The sequence below is a fragment of the Drosophila nasuta genome, chromosome 3, assembly GCF_023558535.2.
Source record: "Drosophila nasuta strain 15112-1781.00 chromosome 3, ASM2355853v1, whole genome shotgun sequence".
In the NCBI taxonomy this organism is placed as follows: Eukaryota; Metazoa; Arthropoda; class Insecta; order Diptera; family Drosophilidae; genus Drosophila; species Drosophila nasuta.
In genome coordinates this window covers 25,597,930-25,614,630 of record NC_083457.1, presented here as the reverse complement: position 1 = coordinate 25,614,630, position 16,701 = coordinate 25,597,930, and the positions used below count along the sequence as shown (strand labels likewise).

The 16,701-nt window shown below is 40.1% G+C and overlaps 4 protein-coding genes across 7 annotated transcripts in view; 1 reads left to right on the top strand and 3 right to left on the bottom strand.

The window, feature by feature from the left end:
- Nucleotides 1-146: 146 nt before the first annotated feature.
- Nucleotides 147-1,405, bottom strand: LOC132788747 (D-aspartate oxidase). The gene is made up of 4 exons (XM_060796302.1): nt 1,203-1,405; nt 1,019-1,142; nt 810-955; nt 147-755 (listed from the first exon to the last, which is right to left on the bottom strand). Exons 1-4 carry the CDS (start codon nt 1,388-1,390, stop codon nt 206-208), a joined length of 1,008 nt encoding a protein of 335 aa, XP_060652285.1. The 5' UTR covers nt 1,391-1,405; the 3' UTR covers nt 147-205.
- Nucleotides 1,406-3,200: 1,795 nt separating this feature from the next.
- On the top strand, nt 3,201-12,769 carry LOC132788749 (ubiquitin-conjugating enzyme E2 W). 3 transcript variants are annotated; one of them, XM_060796304.1, is made up of 6 exons: nt 4,231-4,362; nt 9,300-9,532; nt 10,633-10,724; nt 10,917-11,019; nt 11,091-11,322; nt 11,425-12,769. In XM_060796304.1, exons 2-6 carry the CDS (start codon nt 9,401-9,403, stop codon nt 11,436-11,438), a joined length of 573 nt encoding a protein of 190 aa, XP_060652287.1. In that variant the 5' UTR covers nt 4,231-4,362; nt 9,300-9,400; the 3' UTR covers nt 11,439-12,769. The 3 variants fall into 3 exon arrangements, with proteins under 3 accessions (XP_060652288.1, XP_060652287.1, XP_060652286.1); XM_060796305.1 differs by lacking the exons at nt 4,231-4,362; nt 9,300-9,532 and adding an exon at nt 3,201-3,491; XM_060796303.1 differs by lacking the exon at nt 4,231-4,362 and having other exon boundaries at nt 9,048-9,532.
- A 1,153-nt stretch (nt 12,770-13,922) lies between these two features.
- LOC132792503 (CDK-activating kinase assembly factor MAT1) lies at nt 13,923-15,156 on the bottom strand. Its single transcript, XM_060801910.1, has one exon. It carries the CDS (start codon nt 15,052-15,054, stop codon nt 14,092-14,094), a length of 963 nt encoding a protein of 320 aa, XP_060657893.1. The 5' UTR covers nt 15,055-15,156; the 3' UTR covers nt 13,923-14,091.
- A 232-nt stretch (nt 15,157-15,388) lies between these two features.
- The window catches only part of LOC132789409 (myb-like protein AA), an 86,466-nt gene continuing 85,153 nt past the window's right edge, over nt 15,389-16,701 (bottom strand). For both annotated transcript variants that reach the window (XM_060797406.1, XM_060797405.1), the window contains one exon: nt 15,389-16,635. In XM_060797406.1, coding sequence (XP_060653389.1) covers nt 16,378-16,635 — 258 coding nt within the window. In that variant the 3' untranslated portion in view covers nt 15,389-16,377. The remainder of the gene's footprint in view (nt 16,636-16,701) is intronic.

The window sequence follows — 16,701 nt, the reverse complement described above, 5'->3', positions numbered from 1 at the left end:
GTTGAGTTATCGATAGACAAGCAGAGAGCGCGCAATTTCGAAAAGCATGATAAACCTTATCTTTATGCTTGAATTGCACACCCGAATTGAATTGATTTATAGTGGTATTGTGGGTCAAAGATTGCAAATAAAAGAACAGATTGCACATTATAAAACAGTTTAATTAACAACAGATTAACAATTGATGAAATACAATGGAATCACTCTACAACTTGCTGTTACCAGCTAGCATATCACGCACCACTTTCACCGCATACTTGGCGGTGCCTGGTGCCGTGGTAACGCCGTAGCCACCATGTCCATAGTTATGCACCACCTTGAGGCGACGTCCCTGAGCATTCGTAATTAACTCCGGCTCCACACGCACCACAGAACGATGTGGACGCAGTCCAACGCATTCGCGTACAATTTCCGCCTTCTTTAAACTGGGCAGCAAGTCATAACAACGTTCCTTAATGGCCATGCTGTCATACTTGCACCATTCGGTGTTGTAGCTATCGTACTGCCTGCAACCTCCCAGTGTGACAGTCTCGAAGCCAGGCAGCACATAGGTATCGAGATCGCCATAGAAGGCAGTCTTAATCCAAGGTGCACGCACCTTCAGCACTTGGCCACGAATGGGCACGAGATGCTGATCATTGCACAGCTCCTTGGCGCCCATGCCAGTGCAGTTGAGCAGCACATCAAAGTTCTGAGGCACATCGAAGAAGTTGTTCACATGCTGTCGCAGCACCTGGCCACCATTCTCGAGGAATCTGCAAAGCAATCGAATTACTAGTAATACAATAAATCATCAGAGAGCAACATACTTCTTGGTGGCGTAGGGCAGGAAGAGCCGACTCTCAGTCAGGCAAGTGGTGAAAAAGGATCCGTACTTCCAGCCGCCATGGCACAGCTTCAGCTCATCCTCTGTAGCACGTCGATAAACGGGCAGCAACTGCTCTATGAAGTGATTCTATCCGAATCACAAAAGAACGAGATAAGCAACGCTGATTAGCTGATAATGTTGTCACCTTACCCGCACTATGGAGGGCGTGGTGCGTGAGAATATGTAGCCAGATAACTGACACACGCCAGCCAGAGCCGATTCTTTGGAGCGCCGCAGTTCATCCCAATAATTAAATGCATCCGTCATCCATTGTCTGCAATTGCAATTTCACATTAGAATTTGTTACGTCTTTTCAACTAATCCCATTACATACTGCGTAATTTCCTGTGTGGGGCCCATGAAGCTGGTGCCCGGCCGGAAGATACCAGCGGCCACATAGCTCACAGTATCCTCATTGAAACGATCGGCAATAATAGAAACCTGAGCAGATGGAAACTGCTGCTGCAGCTCCAGAGCTGTGGTTAGTCCAATAATACCGCTTCCCAAGACGCCGAACTGCATGTTTGCATCGATGAACAGTAAACTTTTCACTGAACTGTCTTTCGCTGCAGCGTGTGTATTTAAGGCTGTCCGTTGGATGCTTATCAGTGTCCAATATCAATTAACACCAACAAACGCTGATTACAGCCAATTAATTGCGCTGCGCCTACATTTTTGGACACCACTGTACAACAGTTTCACCGTAATTAACGCCAAACTTTAAATATTTCAACTAGTCTACAAATAACAAAGATTATACTAAGCGGCAATTATTTGCATTTCTTATCTTACAATTTTTTACGCTTTAATTCATCTTTTAAACAATTATTATTTGTTTTTGTTTATATTTATGTATTAGGTTGGCCAAAAAGTCTTGCGGTATTTTTATTGAATTTTCAATTGTTCATAAAATTGGTTAGAATAATGCGATTTAAGTCAAATATGCGCCGTTTTGTTCGATGACGAGTTCCCAACGAGATGCCAACTTCATAATGCCCCTCTTATAGAAGCTCGCTTTTCTATTGGCAAAAAAACTCGGAGAGCCAATTTTCACAGGACTCTCTTGTGGCCAATTTCCGACTACCAAGGTCGTTCGCCATGGACAGAAATAGGTGGTTATCACTTGGTGCGAGATCCGGACTATACGGTGGATGCAATAGAACCTCCCATCCGAACTCCCGGAGCTTCTGGCGCGTCACCAAAGATGTGTGTGGCCTGGCGTTGTCCTGATGGAAGACAATTCGGCCTCTGTTGACCAAAGATGGCCTCTTCTGCTTGAGTGCTGCATTCAAGCGGTCCAGTTGTTGGCAGTACAGGTCCGAATTGAGCGTTTGGCCATAGGAGAGCAGCTCATAGTGGATGATTCCCTGCCAATCCCACCAAACACACAGAAGAACCTTCCTGGCCGTCAATCCAAGCTTGGCCACCGTCTGGGCAGCTTCACCGCTTTTCGACCACGACCGTTTGCGCTTCACGTTATCGTAAGTGATCCACTTTTCATCGCCAGTCACCATCCGCTTCAAAAACGGGTCGATTTTGTTGCGATTCAGAAGCGATTCGCATGCATCCATACGGCCAAAAATGTTTTTTTGCGTCAAGTCGTGTGGCACCCATACATCTAGCTTTTTAATCCAAGCTTCTTCAAATGGTTTAAAACGGTTTGATGACTCATGCCAAGCTCTTGGCCGATGCTACGGGTGCTACTATGCCGATCTCTTTCGATCAATTCGGCGATTTTATCGCAATTTTCGACGACAGGCCTTCCGGACCGTGGCGCATCTTCGACCACCTCCGCACCAGAACGAAAACGTTGAAACCATCGTTGTGCGGTGGAAATGGAAACTGTATCGGGTCCATAAACTGCACAAATTTTATTGGCAGCATGAGTTGCATTTTTGCCTTTATCGTAGTAGTACTGTAAAATATGCCGTATTTTCTCTTTATTTTGCTCCATGTTTGTGACGCTATAACTCACGAACGACTCAAGACAAACAACAATAAATCAAACACGTGTTAGCGCGGGAAAAGAGCTTTCCAAAAAGGTATCGCATGAACCGATTCGATAAATAGAACTAGAACTACGCGCTTGCAAAGACACCTATCGGAAATACCGCAAGACTTTTTGGCCAACCTAATATTTTGTATTTCGACTCGTAACAGCTGATAAATCACCAAAGGGACAGTTTGCAGTTTCACAACACCATTGATGGTCACACTGCACTACAGTCAATTTGAACTCTTTTCTGCAGTGTTGCCATTTATACTAAAAGACATGGAAATTAGCTATTTCAGTATATTTTAAAGTACGGCTTGCGGTCACGCTGTTATCTGCTAGTATGAAATAAAGCTTTTGACGAAACCAAATAAAAATTTTATGTGAAATATGTATTATTCGTTGACAATGTAACTTAAAGCATATCTATCAACATTTGTAAATCCAAATTCTGCTCTATATCATCGCAAAGATTGTACAGCTCCAAGCTAGATTAAGCCAAACGGCAAGTGCACAGAAGTGAGTGCCACAGAGCAAACACTGCCAAGAAGTGGAAGCGGATCAACAAACGCAGAGCAACAGCGGACACCAAACAACATCGGGAATATGTCCTCAATGTCGCCCAGTGAGGTAAGTTATTACTCTCAATCTCTTCAAGACCTTGACTGCCGTCCACACTCAACCACAACAATTAAATTAAGCGTGAACGTACAGCGAAAAAAACAGTTGTGCAAATGTTTGCAGTCAGCTGCTGCTGCCTCCGCCTTCGTAGCGTCGCCGTTGCGTCGCTGTCTCAGCTGCTGCCGGCAGCGTTTGTGTTGAGTTTTTGTGCGCATTGCAAAGGTTCAACGTCATCTTATCGATGCTGCACACTTATCACCTCCATAAGGAACAATTGTGTTATATAACAGTTTAAAATGTCGCTTCTTTGTCTCAACTGCTTTCAGTCACTTTCACCTTTTGCACCTGAAGGTCTTTAGCGGTTTCACTGGCTTTTTTAAGCCTGCAGTGACGCCCTCTCACACACACAGACACACAGTTATCGACCCATGCAGCTTTTGTTTATGCAACCAATTGCAATGCCGCTGCCGCCGCCTCTAACTGTTTATTTGTCTGTTTGTTATTGTATTTTGCAGCAGCAATGCTTCTTGCTTGTCTCTGTTTTTGTTTACGCGGCATAAACAAGCCTTGGCACGCCAGCGCCATCTATCGATCCTGCGCTGCCAACCCATCTTGCCAATCTTCACTCCCCATATAACTGCCCGCTCTGCATACAGAGCGCTTCACTCAAGCCCAAAAGCTCAACGCGTACGCGCGGTTCGCTCTCGTTTTTTCGTGTGTTCTGTTTCGCCGTTGATTTCATTCAGTTCTCGTTGACACGCGGATTCGCACGCGCCGATTTTGCAATCGCTTCGTTCCGGCAAACGAGTGGCTAAAAACAGAGAATCCAAAATAAGCAAACAATCCAATAACAACACAAAACCGTATTTACATAAAGAAGGTTTATACAATTCGCAGGCACTGTGCCGAAAGCTAAGCTTTAATTATCGATTTAATTATCGGTTTGTCTGTGAACGATTCTTCTCAGACTAACCTAATTGGATAGACCGTTAATTGCCCTGGCGCACGCTTTGCCAATCAATGTCCAGTTTTTGAAAATTGCTTTTTTATATAAATATTTGCTGACCGCACACATCGTTTTCGCACATCTTTTTCAATAAATAAATAGCTTTTGTGTATATGTATTCTGGATTTTAATGCTGGCATGAACTGATTTTGGCACGCGTTCAAGTTATAATTTATGTGCTCGAAATGGAACAAGAGTCTGATCAAAGTATTTGCTTGATTTCGACACTTGTTCTTATAGTCGAATATTAATTAATAAGCTTTTTATAGCATGTCAAAAGCTGTTTTGCGTATATATCCACAATACCACATTACGCTATACACAATGTATATATAATTCTCCACTTGATTATGTGCATATCTTTAGATCCGAGTCCGAAAAGAACCAGTTTCTATATTTGGTATGCATACACTGTCGTTATTCTCGCGTATATAGGCAATTTTGGCATCAGTTCTACGTCGCGGTTCATGAAGTTTTGCATTCAAAATCAACTGAGAGCGAGCCTCCCTCCGATCGTTGCCAATAACAAAAAAAGTATTATTCAGATTCACCCTTTTGTCTGATCTCTGTCATGAAATATGCATGTGATACGCTGCACACCCTCCACACAAAGCGTAGTATATCATAGAAGTCAGAACTTCCTTATGGGTAAATTGAAATAAACAATGGAGTGATGAGAGTTAATTAATACTTTTTCCCTTGCTACAGATGCCATTCAATCCATTTGGGTAACTCATAAATTATTTATGAGGGCAATTCCACCTGATCTTCTCTTATCGACACTGCTAATAATCCCCCACCTGGTGTACAAATATATTATTTAACAGATAAGCCGATTTATTTGCCTGCGCAATTAAATTATTATTGAGAAAGCATTTTAATCTACTCATCAACTTATAGTGCTTGCCTCTGGCTTTAATCGTAAGCCGCTGTAGCGCTTGTTTACTGTACTTTTATCAAGAAAATGCAAATTAATCATTATAATTAAAATGCATTGTCGCCAATTGGCTGTGATTTCGCAACGGTGCATTTTAAAAGGTTGTCATTTTCAATAATATCAACATTTAATCTCAATTAAATTGTTGTCGCCAGTCTCGCATTTCACTCATGAATGTAACTAGAGCTGGAGAAGTGATTTGTCAACTAACTGAGCTACTTAAATTTGCTATTTACTGCGACGCCTCGTCGGCAAATCATGCGCAGCCAACTTAATAAGCTGATTGCCATTTGCAGGGTTGCCAGATCGAGCTCTTTTTATTGTAATTGCTGTATCAGCTACTGTCGTTTTCATTGCCAATTTCCATGCACAATTCACGTGCTGTTACTGAGGACACGTTCGATTAGTTTGTCAATTGAAAGCATTTGTCATTTACAATATTACGCATTGATTGCTCATAAAGAATCAAAATTGAATTGAAAGATGAGCTGTGTATCACTTGGCGAGTACGTGATACAGGCCTACCTACCTTCTCACTCTTTCTTTCAACTTATGTGCTGAGTTTATTTGGAGTGGCTTAAAAAAAAAAAAAAAGAAACAGGCGCATCAGGTTTTTCGTTTATTTATACGAAGCGACAGTCAGCGGACCAAAATAAAAGAATAAAACCAAAATAAAGCGATTAACTATCAATCTCTGACGTCAGAGTGCTGCGCCACAATGACGTCGCAAAAGCGGCTCGTTTACATCCATTTAAACGAACACGAGTTTGCTGTGGGTATTAAGTGTAAGTGCATTCTTATCGATTGCACGAAAAGAGCGCGAGAGAGGAAGCGGCAGCCTTTGTATGAAGGTCGAAATTGTTGATTTAGCAACTGCAAGTTTAAGGTTATGCTGCACGCTTCCTCAATGCCATCGTCGCAACATGTAGTGGTGTCCACCACCCCGGGGGTACAGCTCGTTGCTATTTTTGTCGGCTCTCTCTTTTGCTCTGGTCTTGTAATGAGCTTAAGGTTCTCGGTAAACGGCAGCAGCAGCAACAGCAACCGAGGGGCAGAGAGTTGGGCAATCAGGAAATCATTTTGTATGGCTTTTGGCTTGTCGCGAGCAGCGCATCGCATGTGAAAGTTGCATAATTGGGCCCAGTGGGTCGGGTCGTGAATCAGTTGTGAAGGCTGGGCCCCTAAATTGGCCAAGTAAACAAGAAAAAGTATGGCAAAAACAAACAACATACAAATGCTGACCATGACTCAGAGCTGCTCCCCAGACACTCGGCAACACACTCACAGCTTTCGTCACACACCTGCCGCTATCTCTATCTCCCTTCCTACACCTATGTATGTCTCTATCTCTATCTCTATTGCTGTTGATGTTTCTCTGTGAGTATGACTACTAAGGGGGCTTTTTGATGCGTTGTTGTTGTTGCTGCTATGGTCCACAGCGACCTTCACACCAGCAGCGGCAGACAATTCATTTTGGCCAGTGCCCACTGCCCACAGCCCACTTAGACCGCCCACTCTCTTGGTCGCAATTTTATCAGCTGTTGTCAAGTTTATCGGCCTTTTGATTTAATCTATTTCTTTCTTTTTGTTTACCCCGAAACGCAGGAAATTCTCTAGAAAAACAATCAGAAAAACAAAACGCGCAACAACAAGAAACTGCGAGTCAGATTGTTTATATCTTTGTTTTTTATTTATTTATGTTCAATGGTTCAACATTTTAAATACCATCTGAAAATGTGTTTTTATTTACTTTGGAAATTTTTGAAACGATTTTAAAACATTTTGTTGAAAAAAAGGTGTTAACCACTGAGATGTTTCACATTAAATGGAATTAATTTTGGGCCTATTTTTATTGTTATTTGTTATTGTCTAGTCTTGTTATAGGATAATTCTCAGTCACCCAACAATTAGCATATAGTTTTATATAGATTTCCCAGCAGGGGATATTTTCTTAGTGCTTGACAACAAGCGGCAGACATTTGAAAATTAGAAAATACGTCGCATCTATCTTTAGACTGGCAATGCGTCTTCCCACATCAAATAAATTTGGGGCAGGCCTTATGAGGATGGCAACAGGAATTGTACAGAATTGTGTGCAAACTTATACAGCTGATTTAAGAGAAGGAAAAACTATACTATAAATCAATTTTGTGCAGTTAACTGATGCAATTCGCTTGTTAACGAAAAGCAGATCCCACAACAGTTCCAATTACCCCTTATAACATATATATCATCGATTGCAGATTGATTTTTATTATTCTCGCACGTTTTCAATTCATAATTGCGAAAGTTTACTGCAGTTTCATCAAATGCTGCGGCCCATTGTACGCAATTGTAAATTGTAATTCGAAATGCATTTTTCCAATTGACGTCGTCTGTTGCAATCGTTTGGCGATATTGATGTCGATGACTGTGGCTCATTTATGGCCCTGTTTATTATGCTTTCGGCCTTAATTCGCAAAAATTACTTGCACACATTCTTTTTTGTTTTTTGGGCCACTTGTGTTTCATGCTGACCTGTTTACAAATAAATGCTTTCGCATGTAGTATGTATTTTTGCATTCATTTTCCATATTCGAATTCGAATTATCTTATCAGCTCAGCTGCTCTTATCAGGCGTGCCGAGCGTGCCATTTGCCACGCTGACAGCTCGGGAACGCTGCCAGAGTCGCCAAACCGTTGGACTGTGGCTGAGAAGGGCAAGCCGGGGGGCCAATTGTTTCATCATCTTCTCTGAGCTGCAGCAGTCTGCAGATGCTGCACAGGTAGAGCCAAAATTGTAGAGTACATAGAAAGAAGACAGTGTGTATATAGACATAAGAGCTATATCTGGCTAAGCGAGTGTATAAGCATGTTTGGGCACATAAACGAGTTTTCTAGTCTCGTCTGGCAGGCTACATGAAATGCCTATTTTGATAGTGCAAAACTGATAATGCAAAAAAGAAGAAATAAAACAGAGTGAGTCGAGTTATATCGACTTTGCAGTACGCTGTCTCAAAATGTTACCAACAAATTAATATCACAGACAGTCTTAAATCTTTTAATATTAGAAATTAGTGTTCGTTTGCTTTTTTTTTGAGAAGAAGTATAAAATAGAACATTTTTACAATAAAAAAGAATTGCAGCAATAAAAATAAAAAGTATGTTACAAATCATATTTAAATAATATACTGAAGGTTTTTTTGAGGTTTGATTTTATCAAACTCATTATTTTATTATTGTGGTCTCTGTTAGAAGTACATTTATTTTTAGAAGAAATTAATTATTATAGACCTTTCTTTGTTAATAGTTAAGCTAAAAAATTGTATAGTCATCACGTTTTTCGACAAATTTTTTTGAACTGATAAGACTTAGATTGCGATTTCCTCTCATCCGCGTTTTACAACCTAATAGCTAATAATCGTGCCAAGATCTTGATCGCTCGCTAAACGGTGTCTCGCATTGATAGTACACTCGGTGAGGGCATGAGAAAATACACTACGTACTCTGAGGCACGTTGACGCTGCCGACGATGACTCCCGACGTCGTCGTCGCCGTTGTCGTCGTCGCCTCGTCTCGAACGGCTGTTTGGGTTGAGGCAGCGTTGTTGGGTTGAAGGGGTTTTCGAGCAAAATTTCTCGACGCTATTGCCACAGTCGTTGGCCGAACGTTGAGGCACTTGGCTGTTTCGTTTTCAATCGTCTCGTTTATTCGCACTCGGCGGCAATCGCGTTGCTTATTGCAATTTACCATTTGGTTTTTTTTGGCCAACGCGAAATGTGGCTAGTGCGTTAACACTTTGAACTGGGCCCTGGGCAAAAGTACCTCAACATAGTTGCCATTGATCGACGATAATGATTCAAAATATAAACTACAACAATTTGTGACATTTTAGTTTCGAAACATCAAGGAAACTTACAAGAACTAAAGATATAAAAGTGTTCGAAACGTACCCAATTGAAATAACGCGCCGTGACTCTAGTTGAACGTGACAAAATGTTGAAACTATTCAAGAAAACTAAAGATAAAATGCCCAAATCGGAAATCATAACCGAACCCAAAGAACCAAAAACTCCGCCGGTCTCCAAATGCGGCAAGCCGCTGCTGCTCGACAATACGCGATGGGAGGCAAGTATATAGACCTAATATATGTAGTATCAGCACACACATATTTATGCGTATTTCTAATCGAACTCTGAACCTTGGGCGACAACTTGGCCTTGGCCATTATAACGCGCCATATCTAAATGAGCTGGTACTTATCGCCTTACTGCGGGATTTACACTGCCATAAGACTTTTAGCGCCTCTGACAAATATCCAAGACAAAGTCATTTTCACAGCTATAAATATAGCAACTGATAGATCATGTATATAGTTGTGCTCTGTTTCTCCACTTCACAAATTCGAAAATTGCGTCATTAAGTTGACGTTTCGGGGAACAAGTTATGAGTCTATCGCCTGAAATATCGCTGTGAAAATAGGCGAAGAAAAGGTTACTCGACTATGGCAAACAACTTGAGACATTATCAATAATTTTTCAATATCAGAAGGGCGCCTCAAGTATCCACCTTGTCTTGTGATTGTGTTAATTAATCTTCCTTGCCAAAAAGCACAGCACGACATGGCAAAAAACTTTAGTAGTACTTGTTTTTTAGCGCTTATCGAACAAACTGATAAAATTATGGCTTATAAAAGAACATACTTGACTTGTGTTTGTGTGTGGTGTGTGTGTTGAATTTAGGTTTATAAATGTATTTATGGCAGGCTGATAATAGCCAAAAAAAAAAAGGAGGAACAGAATAACAAAACAATCAACACACACAGAGCATTGCACGAGCAATTTTATCTAATCTGTACAACGCCCGCCTCTATCGTAGGCCATATACCATATAACACACGGAGATTGACATTTGTAAGTCTGAAAGGAAATGTGTAGGCGATAAAAAAAGTAAAGTATATAGCTGGAGAGTCATGTATACGATTGTAAATGCAAGTAAATAGTGAGGCCAACGGAACGAAACACGCGATCTTTGTGCAAGTCGTAAAGAAAATAGAAGATAGCTAAAACAACAGCACATAGAAGTAGAAGTTTAAGGTGTGCATCGAGTACATTTGAAATTGAGTTCTTGACTGCATTTTCAGTGCTATATAAGATAAGCTGACTAACTGTGAAACTGTAGCTAATTACCCCACCCTCTTTTCTTTCTTTCTCTTTGTCTACTTACAGCGCCGTCTGCACAAAGAGTTGATGTCCCTGATCAAGGAGCCGCCGCCAGGCGTGACCGTTGACACCGAAAGCGTGCAACAAAACTTATCAGAGTAAGTGTGGAAGCCCCTTCTCCATCCGTCTGTCTGTCTCTCTGTTTGGGGTGTGTGTGCCACATTTGCCACATGCTCGCGTCTCGCAACTAGGCCAAGTTCGCACAAAACTCGTTTAGCTTAATTTAGCAGATTTGTTTTTTTGTTTAATTGTTGACTCTGTGCAATAACAACACTGCGCTTTAATTACAGATGGAAAATAAATATTAAAGGTTTCGAGGGCACACTCTACGAGGGCGAAGACTTCCAACTGCTGTTCAAATTCAACAACAAATATCCCTTCGATTCGCCAGAGGTAAGCGAGTCTGCACTTTAGAATCGTACACAAGAGCAATTATTAACCTGATAACTATAATTTGTGACTAGGTAACGTTCATTGGCAGCAATATACCCGTGCATCCGCATGTGTACAGCAATGGACACATCTGCCTATCCATATTGACCGAGGACTGGTCGCCGGCGCTGTCGGTGCAATCGGTGTGCCTTAGCATAGCCTCCATGTTGAGCAGCTGTCGCGAGAAGAAGCGACCGCCAGACAATACACTCTACGTGAAGACCTGCAACAAGAATCCCAAAAAGACTAAATGGTGGTATCACGGTACGTATGCGTGATTTTCTCATTCTCACATGCAGTTGAAGCAGATGCACATCTGTTCAAATACTGACTCTGACTCTCTGTCTCTGTGTTTGTTTATTGCAGATGATTCTGTTTAGTTAGCGTTGCAATTTATGACTACTGCCTGCTGCTTGCGTTGCGCATACAACAACATCACAAGAAAATATAAAAACCGCATGGCCAATTGTTGCCCTGTCTGCAAGGACAACGCCTTATAGCGACCAACAAAAGCGCCAATAATAACTATTTCATATACCAGCCACAAAACAAGCTACCAGAGACAACAATTCATTTCTAAATATTTAAATTACCTGTGACAGTTGAGAAGCGATGTCATTGTTAAACTAAACACACACAAAATCACACACTCAACATCAAACAATGCACTTTGAGAGCAAAATGCAATTGAAAATTGGAAATGCGTCGCACTGGTTGAAAAATTAAAAAAAAAAACAGTTAAATAATTATATATAAATATATATGTGAAAGGAGAAACTAAGCAAATGGCAAACAATCAACACCGACATGAGCAACAAACAACAACAACAACAGCAACTGTATAAAACAAACATGAAAACAATATAATTAAATGTTAACATTTTAAATTAGATTTATAAGGACCGAAATTAGCGTCTAAATTAAATGTTATAGACAACTTAACACAATAATCTTAATCTGTAAAATGTGAAAACCCAACCAACAACACAAAAACAATCAACAAAATCCCTTTCTGGTGTTGCAACCAGGCTGTGGCAGCAACATTCCACGTCAACATGCTGTTCGCTGACCCTTTTTGAAATAATAATCACAACAACACCTATATAATTATAACATTTAAATTATATACAATATATAATGTGCGTCTGTAAGAAAAAGTGCATTGAGTTTCCAATTGATAAACGAAACTCAAATGCAGTTGGCAACATTGCAGCGTTAGTCGGAAAACATTTCAAAAATGTATTCATTATGTATATGTATGTATGATGTACTATATTATTTGTATTACGTATTAAGATTCGTCCAAATCATCAAGCACATTTTGTAATTTTTCGGCCATTCACATCACATTCAATCGCACTGTAAACATCATTTCAATCCATCGAACATCGAAAATCCTTATTCAACATACATATATATTTGGCAAAAGGACGAGAATCCAAATGTGGCCAAAAGAAAACAACAAATCTCTCATGTGGCACGTTCGCAAAACATATTTACCTCTTATTGTGCAACTAGGTTACGAAATGTGGCGAGCAACTCGCTAAAATACTTATGTTTAATACCATGTATAAAATATTACTATATAAAATATATATCTATATATCTGTCTGCGACTATACTTAGCATATGTACTAGCTACGCCTATGAAGAATTATTGTTAAAACAAGTATTTAATAAAAACAAGATCCAAGTCTGTAATCGTGTAAAACTGCGCTGTCTATTCTGATTTAAATTGGGGGTACTAGCATCTACTAAAATTGTGCAACAACATTAAACTTTCAAAAATGTACTTCAAATTATCATCTAAGAGTAAAACACTTGTAAAATTTCAATTTCATGGCTAAGAGAAAATTATCAAAAATTTAAATTCCTGTACGATAGAAGTCGAAGTCCTTTCAGATCCTGGCGCGTTATAGCTTTAATTAAGACGACATTTTACATTGATGCAGCCTCAAAGTATGCTACAATAAATTATTTGCAACTTATTTGCAAATTAGAAAAAATGTCCTTGCTCGACCATTTCCTTACGCATTTTGACAGGACCTTTCACATTCCATTCATGGGCCCTAAATCTATCAGTTGGCATCAAAAAATAATGGTGTTATCTAAAAATCCAACACTTGAAAAATTTCGGCTTCAGGGCGAAGGGAAAATTATCAAAAACATAAAATCCTGTCTAGCTCCGAAAGTAACAGGACGATTTGAATGTCATTTGGCCAGTTAATAGTCCTTTCAAAATAATATTGTTTGACACTAATTTCAGCTTGATTCTTACAAGGATATCAAGGATATTGCGATTTTTCTGTATACGAAAAAGTCCTTTTTCTTCGGCTGTGTCAAGGATTTTTAAGGATATTCTTTCAGATTCTCTGTCTAGATGCTAATATCTATCGATCCTGAAAAGGACATCAGAATCGTCCTATAAATGGAAAAGTTACGACGGAAAACTTGATTTTAGGACAATTTTTGCATGACACCCCCTTAGAGAAATTTCCAGTGATATTTTTTGTCGGATTCTGAAAATCCTTGAATGCCAATAGATAGTTTTCATTTGTGTGATCACAAAAACACATGTCCTTTTGAAATCAATTCAGATCCTGCCGAGTTATAACTATAATTAGATGACGATTTCCATTTGACACAGCCTGAAAGTATGCTACAAAAATGATTTGCTGCTGCATTATCTACAAATTCGTAAAATTATCCTAGTTCGGCCATACCCTCTCGCATTTAGACAGGACTTATTGGAATCGATTCGAGGATATGAAATCCATCGCATGACATCGATAACTATATAAAATTTTCTCTACATACATAAAATTCTTGTTAGCAACAGCAGCACGATTTAAACGTCCTTTGACCTGTTGCTAGTCCATTCATTTAGTGAGTGAACATTGTATATATATATTTATTAGTATGCCTGTATAAATTAGATTATAGAGTATGGAAATAATGCATTTCTATAGGAGACACATTTGTTCAACAAAGGTTACTAAGCGTGCTGTGCTCTTACAAATCCTATGCTTAATGCTAAAGTCCCACGCCGAGGCCAGCTGTGGGCGTAAAATAGAGACACTGCAGCGCCTCCTCAAGAGCACGCTGGCAGGCCAATGTGGAGGTGAAGCCACCGGCATTCTCCTGTGGCGTCTCGGTTCGTATGTGATGAATGTAGCCCATGGTCTCTATATCGATGGCATGCGGTGCCATCGGTCCCTCGGTGTATGGTAAGTAAGGTTCGTAGTTGAATAAAGGTCCTTCCTCAGACTTGGGCACTGGCAGCAGCGTTGGATCAGCCGATTGACCAAATTTGATGCCTGTGGAGAATTCTGTTGCTGCTTTTGGTGGCGGCAGCTGTTTCTCTTCCTCGCGCTGCTTTTCCGCCTTCTCGGCAAACTCGCTGACAATTTGGGCAGCATCTTTGCCGCTATACATGAGCTCTTCAATGAGCGCCTGCTTGTCGCGTGCCTTTTTCTTCTTGTGTTCCGTCTCCAGTTCATCCAATTCCTTCTTGCGTGATTCCTCCTGCGCCCGCTCTATCTCCAACAGTTCCTCCAGCGCGTATTCGTCGCGTCCAACACGTGTTTTGTTGCGCTGAATTACTTCTCGATTGTCACGCTTGTATGCTTCGATACGTTTGTTGGTCTCGATGACTTCGATGTTGTTGCACAGATTGTAAATGATATCCTCAATCTCCTCCAGATAATCGTTATACTCCTCCAGCGAGGCAAAGTCCTCTTCGCGCTTATTGTAGTCCCGCAATATTCGCCTTCGTATGTCCACCTCCTTCTCAACCATGGGATCCTCAAACAGCTGCTCACGAAAGTTGTTGCGCCGCAAGGGAACCATGCACTCAGGACAGGCGCCGGAGCCCTTGAGAAAGAGCATGTCCACGCATGATTCGCAAAGTGTGTGCCCGCAAACGTTCACCATCAACTTGAGAGATGGGTTGCGATACTTTGTGGTCTTGCATCGTGGGCAAGCCTGCTCCTCCATGGTTAAATAAATATGTTTATTAGCAGGCGGCACTTAGTTGAAAATGCCGACAACAAAATTGTATTACTCTTCCAAAATTAACAAAACCAGCGTGACCGCTGCTTGAATGGCAAAATATACGATTTTGCATGAGAAAATATACCAAAACAACTACCAGCTAGCTACACTGCAGAATCGATAACCGATTGGTGTTTTTAGTTCGCTACGTATGGTAACCTTAATTTATCGATATCGATAGAAAAGAGCGGGCAATTCAAAAGCAAATAACATGTAACTGAATTTTCATTTTAAACATTTTATTTCAAACAGCATACGCGTTAATTTTCACATTAAGAGTAGAATTTAAATATTGTTTTTAATATACACGCACATTAATATATTTAATATATATATTTTTTTAATATGATTATATGCATTAAATATTTAAATAATTTACATCGATCAAAACCTTTTCTTAGATGTACGTACATTTGTTTTCAGCAGTATTTTTTTATTTGTTATGTATATATATTCTTGCAATAATTGCGTACATAGTGTGTTCATGTGTGTTGTGTCTGTGTATGTATATAAGTAGTTAAAAGCATTTCCAAGCAGTTGCACAAACATTTGAAATCATTTAACAGTTTAGTTGGATTCGTTAGTAGCAGTTGCATTCCGTAATACTTCAGAAAAAGGTGTGTGTGTTTGTGTATGTGTGGTTGTGGATGTGTTTTGATATTAAAGCAGCACATTTTGAATTATGAGAAATATATATTTAGTTATATACTTAAAATGCTAGAGTGGGCTAGTAAATTTAGGCTAACTTACTGGCTACAATGTTGCTTGGGCTTACATAATTTATACAATCTTGTTGAATGTGGAAAAGAAGAACATAAAACAATAAACATATATGTATGTATTATTGATTTTTACATATACAGATACAGATACAGATAGAGATACGAATACAGATACGGATACAGATACGAATATACGTATGTTAAAAAGAGGAAATCGACACGAAAACCTAAAAATTATAAAAGAATCAAAGGCGCGCTTTTTCTCTGTATAGGTTCAACAAATTTTCGATTCGATTTGTATATCGAATCACTGTAAATATCACAATTTAGTTAACACATACTATACAATGCATACAATTAAAATATATGTATAATCAATTTAAAACGGTTCGTCATTAACAATAGTTTTGCTGTCGTAGAGCATACACAAACAAAACAAAAAAAAAAACATTTGAAATAACTCGTCAGGGGGGAGCTGCGATGGATGCGGCGATGTAGTCAAGTGGGGTGGATGAGAGACACAGTATTAAAATCGGTTAGCGAGCTAGCCCTGCAATGCGGTGACCTCCTCCTCCAGTTCGGCATCGACCTCATCAATCTTGGAGCCGCTGCAGCCGCGACACTTGCAGCAAATAATGCACGGCGCCGCAAGCAGCAGCAACGGTGATGCCACCAATAATAAAATGCCAAAGCCAGCAAATATGCCAATAACTTGAGCACGATGCCACACGACGGAGGCACGTGAATGACCCAATTTATTCTTGCATGGCCCCTTGTCGTAATGCCGCAGCAGAAAGTCATCCTGTGGATGGAAATACGAGGGAGATGGGATAAGTAAGTGGAAGAGTGGGTACGGAGAGCACACTCA